The 23,129-nt window shown below is 38.7% G+C and overlaps 1 protein-coding gene across 9 annotated transcripts in view; it reads right to left on the reverse strand.

The window, feature by feature from the left end:
• COL19A1 (collagen, type XIX, alpha 1) overlaps positions 1–23,129 on the reverse strand; it is a 193,384-nt gene that overhangs the window by 76,678 nt on the left and 93,577 nt on the right. For all 9 annotated transcript variants that reach the window (XR_001411381.1, XR_001411380.1, XM_014936919.1 and 6 more), the window contains 3 exons: positions 20,285–20,338; positions 19,563–19,598; positions 6,535–6,588 (listed from right to left, as the gene is read on the reverse strand). Coding sequence is in view for 7 of the 9 variants with exons in the window: in XM_014936919.1 (XP_014792405.1) it covers positions 6,535–6,588; positions 19,563–19,598; positions 20,285–20,338 (144 nt within the window). In the remaining 2 variants the exon portion in view is untranslated. The remainder of the gene's footprint in view (positions 1–6,534; positions 6,589–19,562; positions 19,599–20,284; positions 20,339–23,129) is intronic.

Raw genomic sequence — 23,129 nt, forward strand, 5'->3', positions numbered from 1 at the left:
TGTGCCGCATGTATTTTTGTTGGCAATCAATGTGATAAGAAGTTGTCTAAATGTTTCTGATACTCTGCCCTGTACCCTTGACTCATGAAATGCCTGCCCTCAACTAATTTGGGCAGTTGGCTACTTTCCTCTTCTCCGTAAGACAAACTTCAGCTATGAGAAACACACAAATCATTCAAATAGCTGTTTACTCAGGGGCAAAAAAGACAAAATATTAAAAATAAGATAAATAAGAAATTATTTGAGTCAGCAAACCCCAGCTGAGTGCCTAGCTGAAGTACACAGTCAACCACACTCTTTATTCCTCTGTTTTTTCGCCCTTTCTGCTAATCAAAATGACTTGATGAGCTTTGTCTTACATTAGATGGAAAGGCTCTGTGCATCCTTCCATAAGCTTGTGCTCTCATTCTGACAGCTGCCCCGGGCACCGCTGCAGGCCCAACACACAATGCAAGAGTTCAAAATCTATACTGTAACCCCCTGCTGTTTCATGTTGTATCCATCTATTCGCATGTCTCTAACTGCAGAAGAGTAAGATCACTAATCCCAGAGTCTAAAAATAAACTGCAGATTATTTTAGGACAAAATAGAGCAGAGTTATGTAGGAGTGCTGACATGATTAATAATTTAGAGAACCCATACTTCAGTACGAAGGGAAAAGTTCTTAGAATAAGCCCGTGTGAATTTTCAAGGGAAAAGTCTAATTAGCAGTTCCTGAAACACATCATCACATTTCAAAACAGGAACTAGTTCTAGAGAAAGTAGGAAGCTAGGCTTTAAAGTCTTAACTACTGTAGTTATTATGCAAGGTTAATGAGGCTTATGTAACTTGTTTGCCAGGCTAAAATAAGGTTCTCTTGAATAATCCTCAAAATCAGACTGACAAAGGGACAGAGGTACCCAAAGCAGGAGGCGGGTGGAAAGGAAAGCCCCCTGTCTCAGAGTGCCCAACCCATGGACACCCCACCAGCCTCCTGGGCATGCACATGCAGCCATGTGAGTGCAGCTCTGGGCAGTTAAAAGACTGTTTCTCCACGTGCCTGAAGTTGCCACCAAGCAGCCACCAAGACAATTCCAGTGCCTACGCTCATTCAGACTTCAGAAAAGAGGCTTTCCTTTGCTATACCTTTTGCTGAGAGACATTAAAAGAAATAATAATAAAGCATTGGAAGGGAGACTGAAAGTTCTAAATGAGATCTTAAAGCGGAATAATTTCTGCTATTCCATTAAAACTTAGATTTACATTTCTGCATTGGAAAATAACAAAGAAATTAAATAAGGATGGAACTGCTTTCTAGTTGACAAATCTGTCTCCAACATTCTAAATTACAACCTTTTTCATTCCATTTTAAAAGCCAAAGTGGGAAAAACATAATATGTTTTTAAGCTGTATCCTATCTTACTGGTTATTTACTTTGCTTTAAGGTAGAGACATTCTGGTAGAAAAACTGAAAATTATCTCTCTCTTTTATATTAACCATTTTTAGAGTGCTCAATACTTGAGTTAAGGAACTTGCAGCACTCCAACATAAAGATAAAATCTGACTAGAGCTTTACATACTTAAAAACAACTTACATAGAAGTCAGGAAGGACTGAGATGATTAAAAGAGATTCCAGAACTCCAGAGCTGTAGCTGTGAAAAATGCTGTCTGCTCTGTGCCAGGAGCCTGACCTGCTATGCAGTAATTATCATTGCTCTGTAAAGCTTGTTTTATAATTGGTTGAATACAACATTTACTCACTGAACTTGAAAACAAAATATGTCAAAAAAAAATCTAAGTTCTGTAAACCAGTTACATGCCTGAATTTAACTACACCAGGTACAACCTGAATTTAAATTAATTTTGATGTCACTCTAAACAATTACATTAAGAAAACCTAACAGCTCCCCGCCCACCTACTTATTTAGGAAAATCTTCCACTGCATCATAGTAATTTTATTCGTGATTTACAAGAAGAAGAACTTGTAATCTCAGGGTAAATTGATTATTAAATAAAGTAAATGGTGCAATTTCATAAAGTCCCTCCAAACATATAACTTCAGTGAAATCAATGCTAAAACACTGGATATGACAACCCAAAGGACTCTCAGTTTTATGAGATGTTTATTACTTAGATAGTGCTAAAATAACGTCCCCTTAAGTGAAGTATTTGGTATTATAAACACAACAATTGTAAATATGAAAGTTGTTTCAAAAATATTTACTTCAAGACACCTGCAACTTCCCAAGGAATACAGAGTCAAGAATACAGCTGTGGTATCATAAGATTTGTAAATGTTTGAACTGAATTCATCACTTGAACCAGGGAAACCACCATGGTGGAGAATCAGCCTAATACATATGAAACATTTCCAAAAATCCTATCAACCCATGAAAATGAAGTTGTTGGCAGCTCTGCTGAGAATAAGCTATAGCTAGTTAAATAAAACCCACAGGATTGTCTGGGTTGGAAGGGACATCCTGAGATCATCTAGTACAATCCTCCTCCTCGAGAAGACTCAATTATCCAGAACTGTGTCCACTTGACTTTTGAATATCTCCACAGATGGATACTCCACAACCTCTCTGGGCAACCTGTACCAGTATTTGACCACTCTCATAATAAAAAAGTGTTTTCTTGTGTTCACATGGAATTTCCTGTTTTTTAATTTGTGTCCATCAACTCTTGTCCTGTCTCTGGCTACTACTGAGGAGAATCTGGCTCCTTCTTCATTACCTCACATTAGGCATTTTTACACACTAATAAGATCCCTCCTGAGCTTTCTCTTCTCCAGGTTGAAGAATCCCAGCTCGCTCAGCCTCTCCTTTTATGAAAGATGCTCCAGTCCCTTTAATCTGCTTTGTGGCCTTGTGCTAGACCTACTTCAGTAAGCCAATGTCCTCCTTGACATGGTCTCGCCAGTGTTGAGCAAGGAGGAAGGATATCTCCCCTGACCTTCAGCTCACTTCAGCTCACAACTATGTTCCTGCTTTTTCATTGCTCTGCAAAGGAAACAAGCTATATGTGTCTGAAGTTCATTATTTGTACTACCTCATTACTCATGAAGGTTGCTCTTCTCCTGCATAAGCCAGCTACGTGCAGATTGAGAAGACATAACAAAGGAGATGAGAGGAAAATGTGCCACAATAAGTGGAGAAAGAATGGGAATTAACAAGTTTACTTGTATAAACATAAATACACTTGGTAAATGCTGGACTATTAATGTGTTTGTTTATTCAGAAAAAATATTTTTGTGTTTTCCTACTACACCAGTATGAAAGAAGTAATATGCATAAGAATCCAATTTTTATTTCTTTATTTGGTTCTTCTCTGTGACTGCACTACTTCAATTTTTTAGTGAGTTTGGAATTTTCTCTTAAGCAAAGCCAGAAAATAGAGCATGCACGCTCATACATGATCCTTTAATGCTGCATGGATCTAGTCAAAGAGCTTTCAAGGCTTCATCTCTTTTATTCTGAATGCCCCCCCTACAACTTATTTCTGTAAACACAGAACTTTAGTTTATGCTGTTTTCTGCAAACTCTTTTGTCCTTCGGGATATCTGGAAAGCATCCAGGGAGACCAACTCGGACAGAAGACATTTCACACACATCTGACATCAAGTTCCATGGCTGACTTATTTGTGTGCCATCATTTAAACACGTAAGAACCTAACCTGCTCTTTGACGTGGGAGCAAGATCATAACCCAGCATGATCTTACAATAGTAATGCATTGGGTCACCAAGCCAGAGAAAGTGACGTATTTATTATTTTAATAATGACACATTACCTCAAATGATACCACACAACTCTATCCACAGTGTATCCAGTGGACAAAAGCTGTTACCCCATCTTGAAATGTCTTGATCCCCCTTTGCTCTTGAAATGAATAACCTGCAGTCATCAGCTCATTCAGTGATGTAAATTTGCACTTGTGAGCCAATTTCACACGTCAGTAAGTATTTTAAAGTTGGCATAACTTTGAACTAAAAATCTGCAATTCATTTAATCTTTGTTTATTATAATTACACAATGATATATAATTCTACTTACTCTATTTCCATAATTATTATTATATGTATTTTTACTACGTCATTTTTGATGCAGATTATTCCTGTGAGGTGAAAGAAATCCTGCTACTTAGACTTATTCCTCTTAATAGGGATATATTTGTCCTAGTTCCCTCTATAGTGAACACAGGGAGATGGGTGGCCACTCTGGGACAGGGTCCCACCTTTGATGTTTCTTAGTAGTTCTAATACTAAACTCTGATGTTGGATGATAGGATAAAATCCCACTTAAAACACTCTGAAAATGAAAATGCATGGCTCAGGCCAGTTCAAAGAAGGAAGAAATCCACAATTTTATTCCCTTTCTATCTCCTTTTGTACTGCCACATACCTAAGTCACTAGCTCTAACATGAGCCTTCCACATGTTTCTTTGAATTTTTGACAGTATAATAATTAAGACTGTTCATTTTCCTCAGTTCCTTATATCTTGCTTTAATGTGTGTTGAGAGGTCTCTAGCTTACAGACTTCTCCTCTCAACTCCTTATTAATCTGAGTTTAATTTTCAAAGAAGTTAAACACTTAAATAATGCTGCTGAGGTAAGCGGAAATTAAAACTTTGAATATAATAAGTACAATGTGAGTGGAAAGTTTAAAAATAACTCAGGTTCTTAACGTATGGCGTACAAATTGAATAGATACTTTCAAATGTTTTGGAATGTTGTTTTCTTTTTCCTAATATGTTACAGTTCCAGTCTGCAAAATTGGCATAATATTATTCTTACGGCTGAACAATATATTGAAGAAAAATCATCAGCTAGTTACACGCTCAATATCATGCTTTAATCTTCCAAAGACAGTCCATGACAAACCAGTAACTTCATATAATGTGAAAGATTTGGAGGATCTGCTGGAAGTAGAGCAGAGGAACACGATATTTATAATTAAATAAAAAGGAATATTTAATAGCCATTACATGTGCTCTGTCCTGTTTGTAATCAAACATAGCAGAGATCTTGTTACAAACAGTATATTATTGTGTAATTAAATGTATTGGAAATGCAAACGCACATGAGAGCTGAATTAAGATTGCAAACTGTGTTATTAATGCTCGGGTGGGGGTGGCCAGCAGAAAGAGCATTGTTGGGAGCATCTCACTGGTAGAAAGATAAAGACAGATGCTGAGGCTCTACAATTTGCTGTTTCCATTGTCTGGCTTAGGGCAACTGTGTGCATGGCCACGATTATAAACCCGTCAGTGCTCCTGGTTTTATAGATAGTGGAGTGAGACAGCAGCTCAACTTCGTGTGCAAAGAGGAAAAGTCCATGATGAATGTATCAAGCCCCTAATTCCCACTGCAAAATGGAAAAAAAAAAGTATTTCCAAATTCATTTATCCACCATTATATATAATAGTGTATTATCTCTGAATCTTTGCCTCAAAAAATTAAGAAGTTCAGAGTGATGTCTCTAAAACGCAGCCACATTTATAACTGTTCCTAAAGGAAAACTAATAAATCGTGTGTTTCAGCAAATTCAATACTCCACAGAAAAGCACTCTAAAATATGCTAAAACTGGATAGCCATAGCTTTTCTGTATCTTGGATATTTTATTGCTTAACAGTAGGAGTCATAGTAATTATAATATCTTTAATAGCATGCTAATATGCTATTAAATATGCTTCAATAGCATATTCACCACATAACTTTGGGTTCTCCCTTACTATATTGACATTTTTCTGAATGGCTTCCCATTCCTTTCTAAGAAACTTAAACAGCTTTCAAATTTTCCTGTTCACAATTTAATTCATAAAAATATTGAAATGTTTGATTCTGAATATCTTCCCAAATTCTTAGGAGCAGACTAGATTATAAACTCTCAAAAGGGAATTATTTCTTGTGATACCACAATCATAAATATTTGTTATCTCTTCCACTGAACTATCAAATTCAGTAAGTCAGGGAAAACAAAAGCATAACACAGAGAAACCAGTCAGTCAGCTGTTTCATTATATTAAAATATGAATAATCAATCATTTATTTTGTGTCTTTGGTATAATCTTTTCCCCTCACCCCTTACTGTCTCTCTCTTCTTTGTATATATATATGTTACGCTCTGACATTTGCATAACAGCATTTACAACAGAACTTGGGTCACTAGTACTGGTTTATGTTAATATCTTAGATAATGACTCTAAATTAATATTTTTATATATTTTAGAAATAGTAGGTATGGTCTATCCCCACAATAAAATGAAAATTTCTGAGCAATCTTAATATTCTTTAACTTAAAATTACAGCAGAAACTTGTTGCAGAAATGGCAATATCTACATCTGTGCTGCCAGTCATTAAAACACTTTAGATAGTTGAAATTGCTAAATCTCCTTCAACTGAAGAGAAACCTCAAATGTCAAAGCTCAGTTTGTTGTCAGCATGCTTCATACTCAGCTGCTACCTTCCCATTTTTTATTAGTGCTTAGAAAGAAGTCACACATCAAGGTCAGTTAGCACACTCACCAGTTGTTCACCAGTTTACTCACCCTTTGACCTTCTTTGCCAGGTGGACCCTGGGGACCCTCCAGCCCTGGCAAACCCTGAAAATACAAACATTAAACAAATGTTTGACAAATGTTAATTAAACATTAAACAAATGTTTTAAACAAGCAACATTTACTGGTTTTTTCACCCACTTCTATAGAAGTAAGATCAAGCCAAAGAGCTAGATGTCAAGACCAAACAATTATTCCTAATAAAAATAGGCTATTCATAATAACTTATTTCAGGATAATGTTATATTCACATGCAAGAAAAAAAATGCAAACAATAATTATTAATCACATTCCTTTATACCAAGGCTGAATCATTTGGAAAATAGGAAGTAAGTCAGCACTGCTTAAGCATCACTACATTTAACTACAGGGCTGTAAGAAAAGTGGTTTATGTTGCTGTTACCCCATCTTGTAAAGTTGGGATGCCATAAGGAAAAAAAAAGTTATGTTAAATGAATGACAACTTAATCTACAACCCAAATTCAAATATAGGCACTGAAGTGGGAGGGGAAGGGAAGGGGAAAGGGAAGGGGAAAGGGAAAGGGGACTAAATTTAGCAGAAGGCCTTATGCTCACTGCATTGTAAGAACCAGCCCCATGCAACTTCCTCAGTGCCTGGCTTGGCTTTTCAAAACCCCTTCAGACCCCTTTGCAGTCACAGACAGAATCATAGACTGTTTCTGATGCTTTGGGGCTTTAATTTTATATCTGAATAGTGGGCAATATAATCATAAAGCCTTCAAATACCAGCTCTGTACTTAGAAGAGTGCCTCTCCCCTTTACTTTATGAGTCACCTTGGAACACAATTAAAAAACATCACTTTGAGGAAGCTATCCAATTTCCATTATAGCAACAAGAAATACGAAATCACTTTCAATGTAATCAGCAAAGAGCACTGAACAGTGCTTGTTTGTATAATCAAAAAAATGTTTGAATGTAATATTGCATGTTCTTACAGGGTATCACAAAATTAATTATACTTAGGTTATTGAAGAGTTTGAAATACTAAAATATTAAATTCTTAACCATTTAAATTACTCAGACTCAGGTATTACTTCAGCTTGAGTTATGTCTTTGGTGAAATTCTGAACTCCTTATTTAGAATCAATTACACACATTTATTGCCCCAATAAGGGTAAACTGAAGCCCCCTGACAACCAGGTTTTTAAAAGGTGTCCAGATTTTCAGAAATTAATTTTAAAAGTTCATTTATGATCTCTAATTCCCAAGATAAACTTGAGAAAGTAAGTGGGCATGCCAAAGCTGCTAGCTCATGTATCTTCAAGTGATGTTTTAAGTTGATTAGAATGAAGTCTGACTTCAATTTTTAATAAAAGTAGTCAGTTCAAGAGTTTTTCTGTTCCTATCATTTCTCTACTTTCAAATACTAAAGCTAGAAGAGTACCTCAGACAGTGTTTCACTACAGTGCATTTCTCCTTTCACTTCAGTTTACGATGCAAACAAGATAAGGTTTAGGATCTTTTACAAAACGATGCACACCATTTTCATCCTTCTCCAAAAGTTTACGGAAATAGAATATGCATGACAATGTTGTGTCCAACAAATATATCACAGTAAGTTAATTACAGTGCCATTACATAGCTTATACATGCACAAACCCACAGTTTGTGAATGTGACCTCTGCAACCTTCTCTACTTTTTCCTCATGGTAATTTTGAACTTGCAGAGAATTCTGTCTGTCCAACTGTTAGCAATATTCTACCTTTGTAGAGAAATTCCAGGAATGCAGGAAGAGGTGGAGTTTTGTTTTGTTAATATTTCATTTCTAGTGACAACTTTATGCAGGGGAATGAGGCAAGAACCTGTAACGTCAGTTTTAAGGAGGAGGAAATATATATATATATATATATACACCCCATATATCTGTACAATAAGGCTCCAAAGGGACAACAATTACACAATAACTGCACAATGAAGATAATTATTACCCAACATTTTCGTCCAAGACCTACTTTCATCCTTTTTCTTGTCTTTACAATATTATTGTGAAGGAAAAGAAACCAGATAAGGAGGTTTATCTTCAAGGAAAGGGAGGAGAGCAGCTTACAATTGGTAACGAGGCAGGGAGGACTACCCTGTACAAGGAGCCACATCCTGACATTGAAACTGAGGTAAAAGTTCACACTAACTTCAGCGGGATCTTTGGTCTAAAAGTGATAGGACAACATGGGCCACGTTAACTAACACGGCTGTAAAACTGTAATAACTTGGCAACGGTAACAACTTAGTAATGCTTTCCCTGTTCAGCATTCACTGAATGAGATCCTGGAAAAACAATTGAAGACAAAGCTGCAGGAGGAATAAAAAAGAAAACATTTCCACAGTGAAATCTCTCTAAAGGGATGAAAAAAAAATGCCCCGTTGAACTCCTATAAAATTTGACAATGGGTATAACATTTTAGCACAGAAAAGAAGTATGTATTTGTAGGAAGGCAGACCAAAGTATCTACTTATCCCTGCTTAATTCCAGAAGATTTCCTTTGGAGATCAAAGACCAGATTCTCGACTCCCTCAAATCATGGAAGGCACAGTGGGTAGACAAATTCCACCAAAGGAGCACCGCACCGCAGACAGAAAGGGATAGAAATAGACTGAATATATATACAAGTGGCCTCATGGGATATGCTGTCAGTTATGTTGAAAACATGTCAGAAGGCAATCTATTTTACATGTACCATCTCCTCAGGTAGACAACATCCGAAGCAATAACAAAGATTCCCTATGTGTCACCCTGATAGTCTTGTGCTGGCAAGAGGATGAGTATGGCGATGAACAGAAGGAGGTGCAGGAACAGCACAAGGCAAAGTGACATAAGAACAGCCTATTCCCGTCACACCAGACTGGCAGGAAAATACAGTCTGTTCTTCCAGGTAGCCTAATATGCACAGGATTTTCCTGACTCCTTCAGGCCACCTTTGAGGTTGGAAGATGGTACCCTTCTACCTTCTTCATGGAGAAGTGACCTAAAATAACCTATGCAGTTTTTAAGTTTGCATCTGTCATGGGCCAGACAAGACCCTTGGATTTATGTGTCTGAAGGAGCTTGAGGAACATGAAGTGGAAAGGTCTCAAACATTACCATGAAGTTTGGAGGAAAAAAGTCAGTAAGCTGGAGATGGGCTCAAGAGCATCTGAAGCTTCGAAGATCTATTACAATGAGTGAGGATGGCAATGAAAAGAAATAAAACGTGATGCACAGGCAGGCACAAGAGAGCTATACAAAATCTTGAAAATTAAGTTAAGAGCAGAACTTGTGAATTCCTTTATAGGAGGTAAAACCAGAAAGGAAGATGTGGCAAGGGAAAATATGCTGGTTGTGAAGCACAAACTCACAGATATTTAAACAAAATATCATTGACACTTAAACTCAGCTTTAGTCAAGGGAACACAGGAAAAATGACATATTGAAAATGCTATGGTAGAAGATGTGAGCTTTAAAACAACTTGTATCTCATCGAAAATATCTGCAGGAATTAACATTTTAATAGTTAACAGTTAATATTTTTTGCAAGTATCAGGAGAGAAAAGCTACAACTGTAGAAGAAAAATGTGTTTGGAAGTGATAGAAAAATCAACTAACAGTTCAGACAGTTACGCTGTTTTAAGTTTCATAAGCTATTGATTCAAAGTGTATTAGTTGGCATGTAGCTATCAGAAGTCATTTATTTCAGAAGGGCTAAAATCCTGTCATGTGACCGTGCGGGTACAAAAACATGTTAAAATGCCTGATATATCATGACAAGCATCCTCAGAGACACGGTGGAGACCTGGCTCATAAATTTAATAGCCGAGTAACTGCCTAAAGGACATTCTGAACAAAAGCAAAGCATTTATTGTGACTTCTTCATGAATTAAAACAAAAAAATACAAAAAACACCAACAAAAAAATCCCAGCTGAAGTGGAAGAGTGAAGTTACTTAAAAATATTATTTCTATTACTTCCTCTGGAAGCTTATGGCTGATGCCAAAAGCGTGTTTAACAAATGTTAGACAAGTAAGTATATTTTTGGTATTCTGAAAGTTGGTTCAAAACATAGGTGTTAGTTTTCGAAGCAGAAGGCTAGACAGCTGCCTTATGCACTCACAGGTAACATTGCTGAAATAGATTCTGAACAATGCAGCCTTTCCTTTACAAGATACAAATAAGATACAAATAAGAAATATAATACAAATGCTAACAATAATAAGGCAGGTCTAATTAAGGCACAGTTTACAGGCTGTTTTCTGTGTTCTGTACATAAACTACTCTCATCTGGTTTTTTCCTCACTATGAATTTCAGCAAATGTACGACCTCAATTTTTATGGAATAAATGCTACTAGACAGGGAGAAGTAGTTTAGTGAGATAAGCCAAGCAAAAAAAGAGACAAAGTCTAAATCAGGTATGCAGGAATACCGTGTGGAAATGTAAGCAGAGGTAATTTTTTTTTACCATTTGAAGAGGTGAGCTTTTATAATGATAAAACTTGCTACTATAAAAAGACTCATCTATAATAGACATTTGGCCAAGTGATTTGGAAATAATATGTTTATAAACAAAAAGGTACAGCTCTACTGAAACAAAATCAACAGTAGAATTTTTTTTTACAAGCAAACTAGCGGGCAAATCCCGCTGGAGGGCCTTGGGCTAGTTCTTCAACACACCGTTCTCAGCAGGATGAAGAAAAGCCGCACATGGATGAATTCCATACAATGATCCCTCTCTAAAGCCCACTAGTAGGGCATCACGGAATCACACCAACGAACAGTCAGGTGAAAAGTGACCACTGACTTCCAGATTCCTGACACAACACACATGGTAACCTGCTTGAGGAGCATTCCCCAGCCACCCAGACACTGCTTGTGGGACGGATGGTGCTGCTGTGGCTGCACTCATGCAAGAATGCCTCAGCTGGGCAGGAAAACAGCCAGGATGCAGCTCAATGAAGGCTTAAATTCATCTACTTGTCTGGAGGCGTTGTCAGACAGGAGGTTCTGCTGTGCAAGTTGTGATTGCCACCATGATCCTTCTCACCTTTTCTGAGTATATCTTCCTCTTTGACCTGTTTGTACGAAAGCCTTGGGAAATCAGTGGCCTCCTCTCATGTAAGATGAGGCAAGTAAAGGAGCTGAAATATAAATACCTTCCCCACAATCAAGTGTTGGCACAGATATCTTCAAGCCAGTTTACTTGCTGAACTGTCCTGCTGCCCTACCTCAAAGCTCACACCAGAAGGGTGAGGAAGAGAGAGATCTTAAAATACAACTGTGACGTTTTCCTCTTCTTTTCCACAAGACTGTCCATCATGACCCACATGGAAACCCAGACAGCCCGCAGGAACACCTTACTGTTACAAAATTTTGCTAAAATGAGAAAAATGGTACAGGAAAATCACAGATGGGTGATTAAGTTCTCATTGCATTACTGTTTTAGTGAGGGAAATTAGATTACCACTTATTTCAAATTGGAAGATTTGGACCCTATGTCTGGAGAAGATTTGGTCCATGTTTGTGTATGGCCACTGCAGCAATCGTACTGTTTTGCTTGGGAGTGCAAAGTGGAATATACCACAATTTTGCTTTCAAAACTGCTGCCAATCCACTTCTGTGGGGAAGGAGACAGAATTTAGCAGAAGCATTTCAGTTTTGCCAGAAAACATGATCAGCTACATTTCCCTGATAATTTATTACTGAAGCAAACAGAAAGTATGTTCCTCAGCGATCTCATTATGCTTTGCATGTGGTCATTTCTGTAGCTCTATCTGGTAACTTAACTTGAAATCTACTTTGCTTCAGAGGCAATCATTTCAAAGGGAAATTGGGGAGTAATTTCACAGCAGTTCACACTTTATGAACCTAGTACTGTTAATAGACAGGATTATTTTCTAAGGAAAAAAAAAAAAAGTCATTTAAAATCCTGAGGAGTAACTCAAAATTATTCCTTACATTGATATATACTGCATACCGGACTATTCTGAAATCATTCTTCTAATGAAGAACATGTAAATCACATTTATGCCCATTTAGCAGACTGCAAATTTTTCAAAAATATATTTTCTCTACGGCTAAGACATCAATCTTCAGCTGTGCCTTCAGTTTCAATATTACCACGTAAAGAAGACAAAAAACAGACTGAAACTGCTAAAACACCTTCTATTTCACTAAAAGAGTAATCTTAATAGGATCTGCTTCCATACTTAAAAAGCACTTTTTAAATAAGAGAATATTTGCAAGTTATACTATGAGAGTTATAAGATCACCATATCTGATGCAAAACAACTGAACCGTTCAGTACATTCATGAAATTAATACATCTCCACTAAAAAGCTCAAGTAGATAAAATTCAGATTTTTTCTTAGAGGGACATATATGAAAAAAAAGAAATTTAGAACAAAAGTATATTTTTCAGTCTATAGTTAACTGGAATTGCCCTCGTTTAGTTTATGCCATTACATGAAAAGAAAGAGAGGATAATATTAGTTGAGATGGTTACTAATGGGGGGGGGTCCTCTTATTACAAGTTTATACAAGTTATTCAGATGATTTATTTTTTCAGTTTGAGACAGGAAAGGGATAACTACACTATGACGGAAGTGCTACACCAAAGGAGTTTGTGAAATTCTTAGGCCTCACTGCCGGAAGTCAGTCGCCATTTCAGCTTTCCCCCAATAACTGCCGGAGCTCTGGGGGGGAAGGTGCTGCAGAACCTCTTGCTGGTGTTTGTTTGGGGAGGGGAGAGCCAAAAGCCAGGGGGGAGCTTGCCCAGGCCTGAATCTGCAGCCTCCCGCCGCCGCACTTGCGTGCCAGCTTCCTTCGGCTCGATTTAACCGGACCTCGGAGACAATATTCCAACTATCTGTTTAGTAAGCAAGTCCTGGGGACGACTGTCTGTGACCAACTTAAGCCTCAGCTTCTGCATAAACACTTGGTGCCATCTGGATGACTATTTTATAACTCCTGAAAGGGATAGGTTCACAGGAACGTACGGATGGACGCTCGTTTTCCTCAGGAACTAGAAGCAGCGTATCGAGTGTCAGGAGGAATACTTATCATATATTTTACAAGAGATGGCTGCACCACCTTCCCTCACCTGTCACTCTTCTGACACAGCACGCACAGGCTTAATCTGGGGATGCCAGAGCCGGGGAGCTCCGGAGCCAGCTGTGCCCCTGCAGAAAACACTCCCCAGCTTCTCTCACCCAATTTCACATTTTGACAAAACCGCACGACAGAGCTGTACAGACAGCCCCTCCTGTTTTTTCTCTTAAGGGTCCCCAGCTACAGTACAATTTATGAGGGAGCTTAAACTTTTAAAGAATAAACATATCCCTGCATAGAGTGGGCATAACTAGGGAGAAAAATTCAAAATATACTCCCAGTGTAAGACACTTGAAAAATACTGAAGAAAAGAGACATCTAGTACTTACAGAGCAATTCGGAAAGTTAACATACCAGAGAAATTAAAGATAGCATAAACAAATGATGAGAAACAATCATGATTTTGGACTACTCCCATAAAACTACCACGATAACTGAGGAGACAAAATAAATACATGTATCTTGACTTGTGTAGTGTTGACTGACTCCATGGAAACGTACAAAAAGTTTAGATCCTTACTAAAAGTGCTTAGACATGCACATGTACGTCAAAGTTAGTGATCCAAGCCACTAAGATGTATTTACATGTATAATGCAATAATTAAATAAATATACTTAAAAGTACCGGTGTTACTAATTTCAACAGGATTCTGTGTAAACCCTATTTTTTTTTTTTTTTTTTTTTTTTGATGATTACCCAGGAACCATCGAAGAATGATGCACCTAATGCTAGAAAATGTATAAGACTTGAAATATGCTGTAAGTTTATATCAATGGTGGAATAACTTTACATCATTTAGGATCGTAACTGTTTTTTTTTTTTTTTTTTTTTTTTTTTGCAGCTTAGTGTATTTTTCACTGCAGTACTATTTCTTTTTTCCTCTGATTCATTGTGCAAGAATGATGAAATTGTATTAGAAAGGCTTTCCGTACCTGCCTTAATGAAGTGTACAGAAACACATGGACTGCAATTCTAATCCTAACGCTGTTAACTGCAAAACATACAGTCACAGGTAACACTGTGTTTCTTCTGAATTCTCTGCAACTGCTGCAAGTGAGAAGTTTGGTTAAGTGTGCATGCTTTAGGATTTTGTGACAGATTTTCTGTTAACAGACAGCAAACAGCAGTATTGAGAGCTCTATGGTTTTCTTCTCAGAGCAATGCACTTCCTGACCTATGAAATTTCCATTTCAAATGTTCAGATCTTAAAAAAGCAGTGGTACAGTTCCCCCTGTTTTTCAGTTTGGGATACGCTTGTTCACCTGATAGGCTGTTGTTACAGATGTTTGGAACTTATGAATTCTGCGGTATTCTGCTTATGAATACCACCTCCGGGTGTCCCTCATTCCTTACAGAGACTGTAACGGCTATACCTGCCAGTCGAACACCTTCAAAACCACAGCTTTTTCCTCAAAGTACCAATAACTTCATTCTTTTTCGTATTTTTTCATGTTGGAGGGCAGAGCACACTTGCTGTGCTTCTGAGCAGCACAGGCTGTCCGACGCCTCAGGGATGCCTGAGCCCTTTTAGACACAAGGTCACTGATACCCTTGGGACTTTCACACGTACCAATAGCACAGAAAAATGAAAAAATGAGAGTTCCTACCACTTGTTGTTACATGTTTCTGTAGACTACATATGGCCAACTCTCCATGGACCAAAGGACCACTAGCCAGCTGTTTGGGAATGACTGCAGTGGAGCAGTCTCAGCCTTTTGCAACCTTCATGTTCCCCACGCTGCTTCATGTTCACCACATGACCTGGGGCAGGTCTGCGTGTGGGGAGAACGGGCTGGTCCTGCACAACACTGCAGATGCTCTAGTTTATACGGAGATGGCATATTCAGTAGACCTTCTCCACCTTATTCCACTGGTGTATGATTTCTATGGAAAGGCACAGGAATGGAAGAGCTGCACAGGGGCAATAGAGCTCTGCAATGCCATCGTTTCCCACCCGTCTCAATATGCAACTGCACTGGGGCAGAAGGTTGGTGACCCAAGCCCAGTTGTCCAGTTTGAGCAAAACCAACTTGCCTTGAATATTTCCACCTTTACTGTCCAAACAGATTTTGGAATTAGCTCTAACAGAGTGTCATTATTTTCACTCCTCTTTCCTGCCCACCCCCCAGCATAACAATTCATTTTGCATTTTAACAAAAAGAAACGAGCAATTTCCACATTAGGAAAAACTGAAAAAGATTATAAGTATATATCATTACAATGACATTATGCATGAGTCCTAAATGAATGGGACATTTTAAAATTCTTTTATCAGGGTTTGTAACTATAACACTGATGTCACATTTTGGCTGTAACAGCATGAATGATCTTGACACAGTAAGTTCTCAGTCAGTGACACATGAACCTTGATATTATCTGACCTGCTACTTATTCACAGCGAGATACGGCATCTTCCTTTCATGATTACATATCATAAGTGTCACGGCCACATAGAAGTCATACAAATAAAACAGCTCTGAAGACTGGATTTTGCCCAAGCCACCACCATTCATATCATGCATCCTCTTTTAGTCCCTGCCAACAGAAACACATGACTATTTACAGTGGGGGAGGGAGAACGGCTTCCTGCTGGGCCATATATTCCTGTGGTGCTGTCATCTGTCTTCAAGCTGCTAAACCAATTCACACTCACTCTTGTCTCTTCCCTCAGTCAGCAGCTGCACAGAAAGCCCATTTCAGCACGTCAGTTAGTAACAGCCCTTTGAAAACTAGTCCCTGCTTTCCTGAAATGTAAATGTTTCCTTTCAAAAAGCGTGAAGGCGACCATCAGTGGACAGACCAATGCAGAGACATCCTACTATGCCTGAATCAGCTGAAATGAAACATTTGCACAGCATTTTATAATCAAAGAAATGTAATTCTTTGACAGTCAATTTTATGAAAGTGAATTAATTAGGTTACATTAGAACAAGAAATTAGAACAAGAAAGTTCAGTCAATTTGAAAGCAGCTTCCGAATTTCGGTATCATACTACTAACATCTGAGTATAACTCTCAGGAAAGATAAGTGTCCACAACTGCAAGTGAACAAATGCAGTTGTCCAAACTGCAAATGAAATGCAAATCAGGCCAAACATATCCAGGCACTGCTATCAGAATAGATGTAGTCATTTTCCATCATTTACACAATAAATGCTCAAAAGGACCATCCTATGGTCCTATAGCACACAGAACATAGGCATCCTCAATTCTTTTTCCTGTGTCTTATCTTCAGAAGTATCCTATTTCTATTTCAGGGATTCCTTCCAGGTCTGTAAGAATCCAGCTGAAGCGAGATCTAATCCAATCCTCCTACTGCAGCAACAACCCTAGAATCAAGGTGGCTTAATAAAAATATTTCACTGTTAACTCTCTAAACACACATTTTGACTGTATATTCAAGAGCTGAAGGATATAATTGGTGATGTTTACTTCTAGCAAGACATGAACTTTAGCAAACAGAAACTTATCATCATGTTTGGCCTCACATACTCTTTTTTGCAGGTAAATTACAGGAAAGGGAATAAGTGAATTAGTGACCAAATTTGCAACTTCCCGAGTCTCTGATACATAGACTTTTTCTATAAAAAAAGAAAGGAAAAAATACCTGTCAGGCTTTTTTCCTCTGAGAACTGTAGAACCATAAACCCCTCTAAATTATTGAAATATTTTACTTCGTAAGAAAATTGTAAGAATCTAGTAAGCAATTTTCCATCATTATAATGTTACATTTCTTTTTCCTTTCCAGTCTGTGTTTGTTATGCATATCAGGTCATTACGTAAGATAAAAAGATTATATAGATATCAAGGCCGTGACACAAGTGGTCTGCAGGTGTTTGAAAGGACAAAATCTAAACAATTTTCTATTCCGTGTGAAAGGAATTTTTCAGCCTCTTTTTCTGGATAGAGAAGCATGTTATTCTCAAATATTATTTGTTGTGTCCAATTACTGAAATTTAAATGTACTATAATTAAATCAATACTAAAATTACTTTAATTATTTTTATTATCGGTAGCAGCTTTATCATGTAATGCATGGAACCAGAAGTATATGACATATTTCATACAAGACAAAGGTCTGTGCCCTTGTGGTACCAACAAATGGAATGAGCACAGCGGTGAGTGTGTGTGTGATCAACAGTGAATATCCAACTGGACTGGCTGGGAAATAGGTGAAATGACCTGGAAGCCAAGGGAATACATATATGTGTGTGTGTGTGTGTATACACATGTGTTTTTGCATGGGTGGCTGTGAGTGAGCAGGTCTGCTTGAGAAAGCGCAATGGGGTTGTGAGCCTCAGGGGGCTGAAGATCCGGGTGCCAGTAACTGGAGAAACCAGCAGCAGGGGTATCTACTGGTTAGGCTGTGTGTCAGCTCAGCCCCTGCAGGGACGCACATTGTATAAGTGTATATAACACGGAATTACAGAATCTTCATGGACCTTTGAGATCATCGAGTCCAACCACACACACACAAAAAAAACCACCCCAACAATCTCAGGCACTAGAGCATGCCCTGAAGTGCCACCTCTACACACTTCTTAACTACCTCCAGGGATGTTGACTCCACCACCTCCCTGGGCAGGCTGTTCCAGTGCCTGACCACCCTCTCAGGAAAGTCATTCTTCCTAAGATCTAATCTAAACCTCCCCTGCCACAACTTCAGACCATTCCCTCTGCTCCTGTCATTATTCCCTTGGGAGAAGAGGCCAACCACCACCTCTCTACACCCTCCTTTCAGGGAGTTGCAGAGGGCAATGAGGTCTCCCCTCAGTCTCCTCTTCTCCAAATTAAACATGCCCAGTTCCCTCAGCCTCTCCTCGTAGGACTTGTTCTCCAGACCCCTCCCCAGCTTGGTGGCTCTCCTCTGGACACGCTCCAGCACTTGTATTTCCCAGTACCAGACCATCATCATGATCAGCCAGAGAGGGTAATGGGATGAGGCTGTTGGTGCTGTTTGTGTTTGTGGGAGTGCTGAGTGTGTCCCTCTGTGCTGACGTGTATGTGTTGTATGTGTGCCTACTGGGAACGCACGCTCAGCCCTGATACCAGTGGGACCTCATGGCAAGGAGCTGTGGCAGCCTCACATCTATCTGGCTGCTGGGTGCATCCCCACACCCTTACTTTTCTGAAAGCAGGGTCCTGTATTATTATACAGGACAGAATACATGTATCTGTGTGTGTGTGTGTGTGTGTGTACACACATTTCCCAGTACCAGACCATCATCATGATCAGCCAGAGAGGGTAATGGGATGAGGCTGTTGGTGCTGTTTGTGTTTGTGGGAGTGCTGAGTGTGTCCCTCTGTGCTGACGTGTATGTGTTGTATGTGTGCCTACTGGGAACGCACGCTCAGCCCTGCTACCAGTGGGACCTCATGGCAAGGAGCTGTGGCAGCCTCACATCTATCTGGCTGCTGGGTGCATCCCCACACCCTTACTTTTCTGAAAGCAGGGTCCTGTATTATTATACAGGACAGAATACATGTATCTGTGTGTGTGTGTGTGTGTGTGTACACACGTGTTTTTCCATGGGTTCCTGTGACAATAGAATATTTAGAATATTTTAAAAAACATTAATTAGTTTTGCACGCTTTTACTGAAAAATATTTTTCACTACAAATCATAAGTGAATTCTTTTGCTTTAATCAGCCTATGCTATCAATACACAGAGTAAAAAACCAATAGTTTTGTTAGTATTTAGTGGGAAACAAGATGTTTTAAATACACTTATTTTCTTTATATTTATAAAATTCCCTTTTCCCTGCTTCATAGTTCATATAGGAAATACAGAGGCAATCTAAAGAGATGGATTTGGCTCTTTTGTAATGAAAGTAGAAAATGTTTACATTGCAATAAACTAACATCTGCAATATTTCTTAGTGATTTTCTTTCACCTGTTTTTGTTTTACATGTACTTACGCTCAAGGCAGTTGGTCCTGGAGGTCCTGCATCTCCCTAGTTAAAGACAGGAGAGTAAATAAATCAGAAATCTCTTTAGTTACACATTTTTAACCTCTAGGCATTTTAGAGGATATGCACCACTGCAGAAGTAAATTCAGCATAATCATCAAACATGCTCCGATTATGAAAATGTATGAGCAAAGCAATATTCTTTTTCAGTAATGGCATAGACGTACACAGTTCACCATAGGTTAAATGGGAAAAAATGGCAGGCCTCTGCATCAATGAACCACAGCTTAAAAAAAGCAATCCTTCAGAACACATTTGCATATGTTAAATTACAAGCTGCAGCTTCCATGCATGAGGTGGCCACCGAAGTCAGTGTGACAGCTCACATACGTAAAGACATCTGATGGTGTAAAACGTTCACAGAACGAGGCTGCTGAGGTACGAATCGTGCTGCGAGACCTTCAGGTTCAGTCCAGGGCAGCAAAGCAGAGCACCCAGAGAGCAATTCAGAACATCCAATTTAGGCTCCTGCTCTGAACTCCTTTCAAAATTTGTCATGATAAAGAGCACTTGTCTTCCATATTTACAGTTATTCTGTATTCATATTCTTCAACCCTTAAGCTACACAAACGGCAGCAGTGGGCATTCATCACAAGTAGTTAAGGCAGTGTGTTCAATATTGAAGAAATTTCATGCACACTCATGTACATACTTTACAGATAAAAAAGTACCTTTTCTCCTTTAGGACCAGCCACACCAGGACTACCAGAGTCACCTTTTAGTCCCTGGACAAAGAAGAGAAATACATATTTGTTGTCAGCTGTGGAAAGCGTTGGACAAAATCTTGTAGTGCTGTGAATTAGTAGATACTAACTGGCTAAGCCTTAAAATATTATCACATTATTAGTACTACTATCTCATAATTCTTCATTTTCATTATTTTTTTAATAGAGAAACATCTATTGAAGACCACAAGTGTCTTCAACACATAGCTAAACATAGAAAGCCTACCTATGTACTTGATTGTGCCCTATTATGGCAAGTAGTGTGTAGAAATGTAACGTTCCTTTGCAGTCCCAGCAGGTCTATACCTTAGGTGCTCAACAAAGGTAAAACAAAATACTAGAGAAAGTAGTAGTATATTCACTTAACCCATGCTAACATTGGGAAAGAGACAGAGGTGGACAGAGACCTGGGGATTCTGTGTTTCAAGTAGCAATGCTGAGCTGGTGAGCTGCAGCAGGGTACAGCTCAGAGCTGCTACACATCCTCCAGCACTCTGATCTTCACCGGTGTTTGAAAAGCAATTAGAGAAATGATTGAGTCCTTCATACCTCCCTCCTTAGTTCCGCCTTCAGCTGGAGAAGCAGATAATACCACCTAGTCTTACAAATTACATATGGAGCAATTTCACAATCACAGAATCATAGATTGGTTTGGGTTGGAAGGGACCTGGTCACCTGGTCCAATCCTCCTGCAATGAGCAGGGGCATCTTCAACTAGATCAGGTTCCTTCAAGCCCCATCCAACCTGGCCTTGAATGTTTCCAGGGATGGGGCATCCATAACTTCTCTGGGCAACCTGCTGCAATGTTTCACCACCCTCACCATAAAAAAATTCTTCTTTATATGGAACCTGAATCTACCATCTACAATATCTACAATGCACTTGTTTTCCACTAATCTGTCTCACCAGAAGCACCCCCCCAAAAAAAAAATCTTTAGCACTCAGCACATAATCTTTGTTGTTTTCTCCTTGCTGTAAAATACATGGGAAAGTGACAGGTTTTGAAATATTCCTGAAAATTCAAACCATTGTGCACTAAGCAACGAACCTAATCTGATGCTGGACCAACCTAACAGGAACTCCTTTTTGGTTAGTCCAAGAGATTTGACTTGTGCCTTCCCTGTGATCGCTGCTTTAGAGACATTCAACAGGAGAGCACGTAAGTGTACTTACAGTACACTGTAAGTCAGAGACAGTTCCACAGGTTCAAAGATTTTGCTTAGAAACCATATGGCAGTGACATAGGCAATACGGGATCCGATCATGAGATATTCCACAAGCAGGTGGCCAACATTACTATTGTGGGGGTTAAACAGGGCGTGGGCAGAGAAGATTTATCTACATCTGAATTAGGGTTCACTAACTTAAGTTCTTCCCAGCCCTCTTTTTGCCCTTGCAAACTCTCTTCCTCAGTTTGCAATAATTGGAAAGATGGAGACAACTGGCACGCAAATTATAAGCAACATCTGTGCCTTGGTGGGTACAGAAACATTAAATCAGTGAGTGTTCTAAATACTGCATATTTGTGCAACTTCACTTCCTGCTAAAATTACATTAATTCACCATCTGGAAGGAACATCATTTAGAACTACATGAGCGTTTAAGTACCCACTTTGGATTAAATTTGTGGTTGTTGTAAATACCCCTGATTTAGCTTTGATTTGTCCTTTATTAAGCTTGCCAAATATGCAATAGTTGAATCAGAAGTAGTTTTGCTGTTTGAACTTAAAAAATGTAATATGCAGATGGATTCATAAACCAAGCCAAAAAATTGCTTTCTTTTTACAATCTGCATATTTATGACATAGTTTTAATATTGTCTCCATTTACTACGTCTTACTTTTCACCTCCTTCTGAAAGACTCCATCAAATACAACCACTCCATATTCTAAAAAGCCATTTTAGGGTTTTTATCAGGTATGCAAACAGTATGGGTCTGGTTCAAAAATCAGTATTAGCAAATCAGCAATAGGTTTGAGTTTAATAAGTAGGCCTCAGGCTGTATATTTACAGAAAAGAAAAGGTAAAAAAATCTGCAACTCACAGAAAGTGATGTATCTGTGTGCGTCTCTACCGAACAGAGAGGACAACTGCAGGGGAAAGATACTGAACCCAAGCCATGCACCGTCAAACTGTGAACCTCATTTTTAACTAGCTGGTGTGTCTAAAGCTTTAAAGGCTTTAAAGGGTTCCTCCAGTGATGTATGCAGTTTGACATCTGCTGCAGAGGCGACGACCAAACAGGTCAACCTTGCCCAAAAAGGACAAGGGGAAACTACATATTTGGCAACAAGCCTTGCAGTGTTTGAAGTAGGATTTCTGAGTACCCAGGAAATTTTCATAGATAATGCATTTACTTTAAAATACTCAAATTAGCTTTCTTTTGTAGTTTATAACCCCAAGAAAGAAAAGTAATATCGGAAAAAAAATGCTTAAAAGGTTACCCCATTAAGAAGCATTTCTTGTTCTTCTACATATTATACATCTTTAAAAAAATACTATCATCTTTATAAGTACCAGACCCTAAATGCTTGCAAAAACACATCTGGTACTGTACCAGGCCTATTGTTCCCCACAGCCACCCTTTTAGAGCTGCTGAGAGGTTTAGCTGCTGCTGACTGCTTCTGAAATGACGCAAGTTGTAAGAATTCATGTGCTAAGTCAAATCTGTAGCCCCTTTTAGAGCAGTACAGTACAGTATCCTGTCTCTGGCAGAGACCAGAACAGGATGCTTCAGTAAAATGGATGTGGTTATCTAAATAGATATAATTTGGATGATTTTTGATATAG

The sequence above is a fragment of the Calidris pugnax genome, unplaced genomic scaffold (assembly GCF_001431845.1).
Source record: "Calidris pugnax isolate Ruff unplaced genomic scaffold, ASM143184v1 scaffold12, whole genome shotgun sequence".
Classification (NCBI taxonomy): domain Eukaryota; kingdom Metazoa; phylum Chordata; class Aves; order Charadriiformes; family Scolopacidae; genus Calidris; species Calidris pugnax.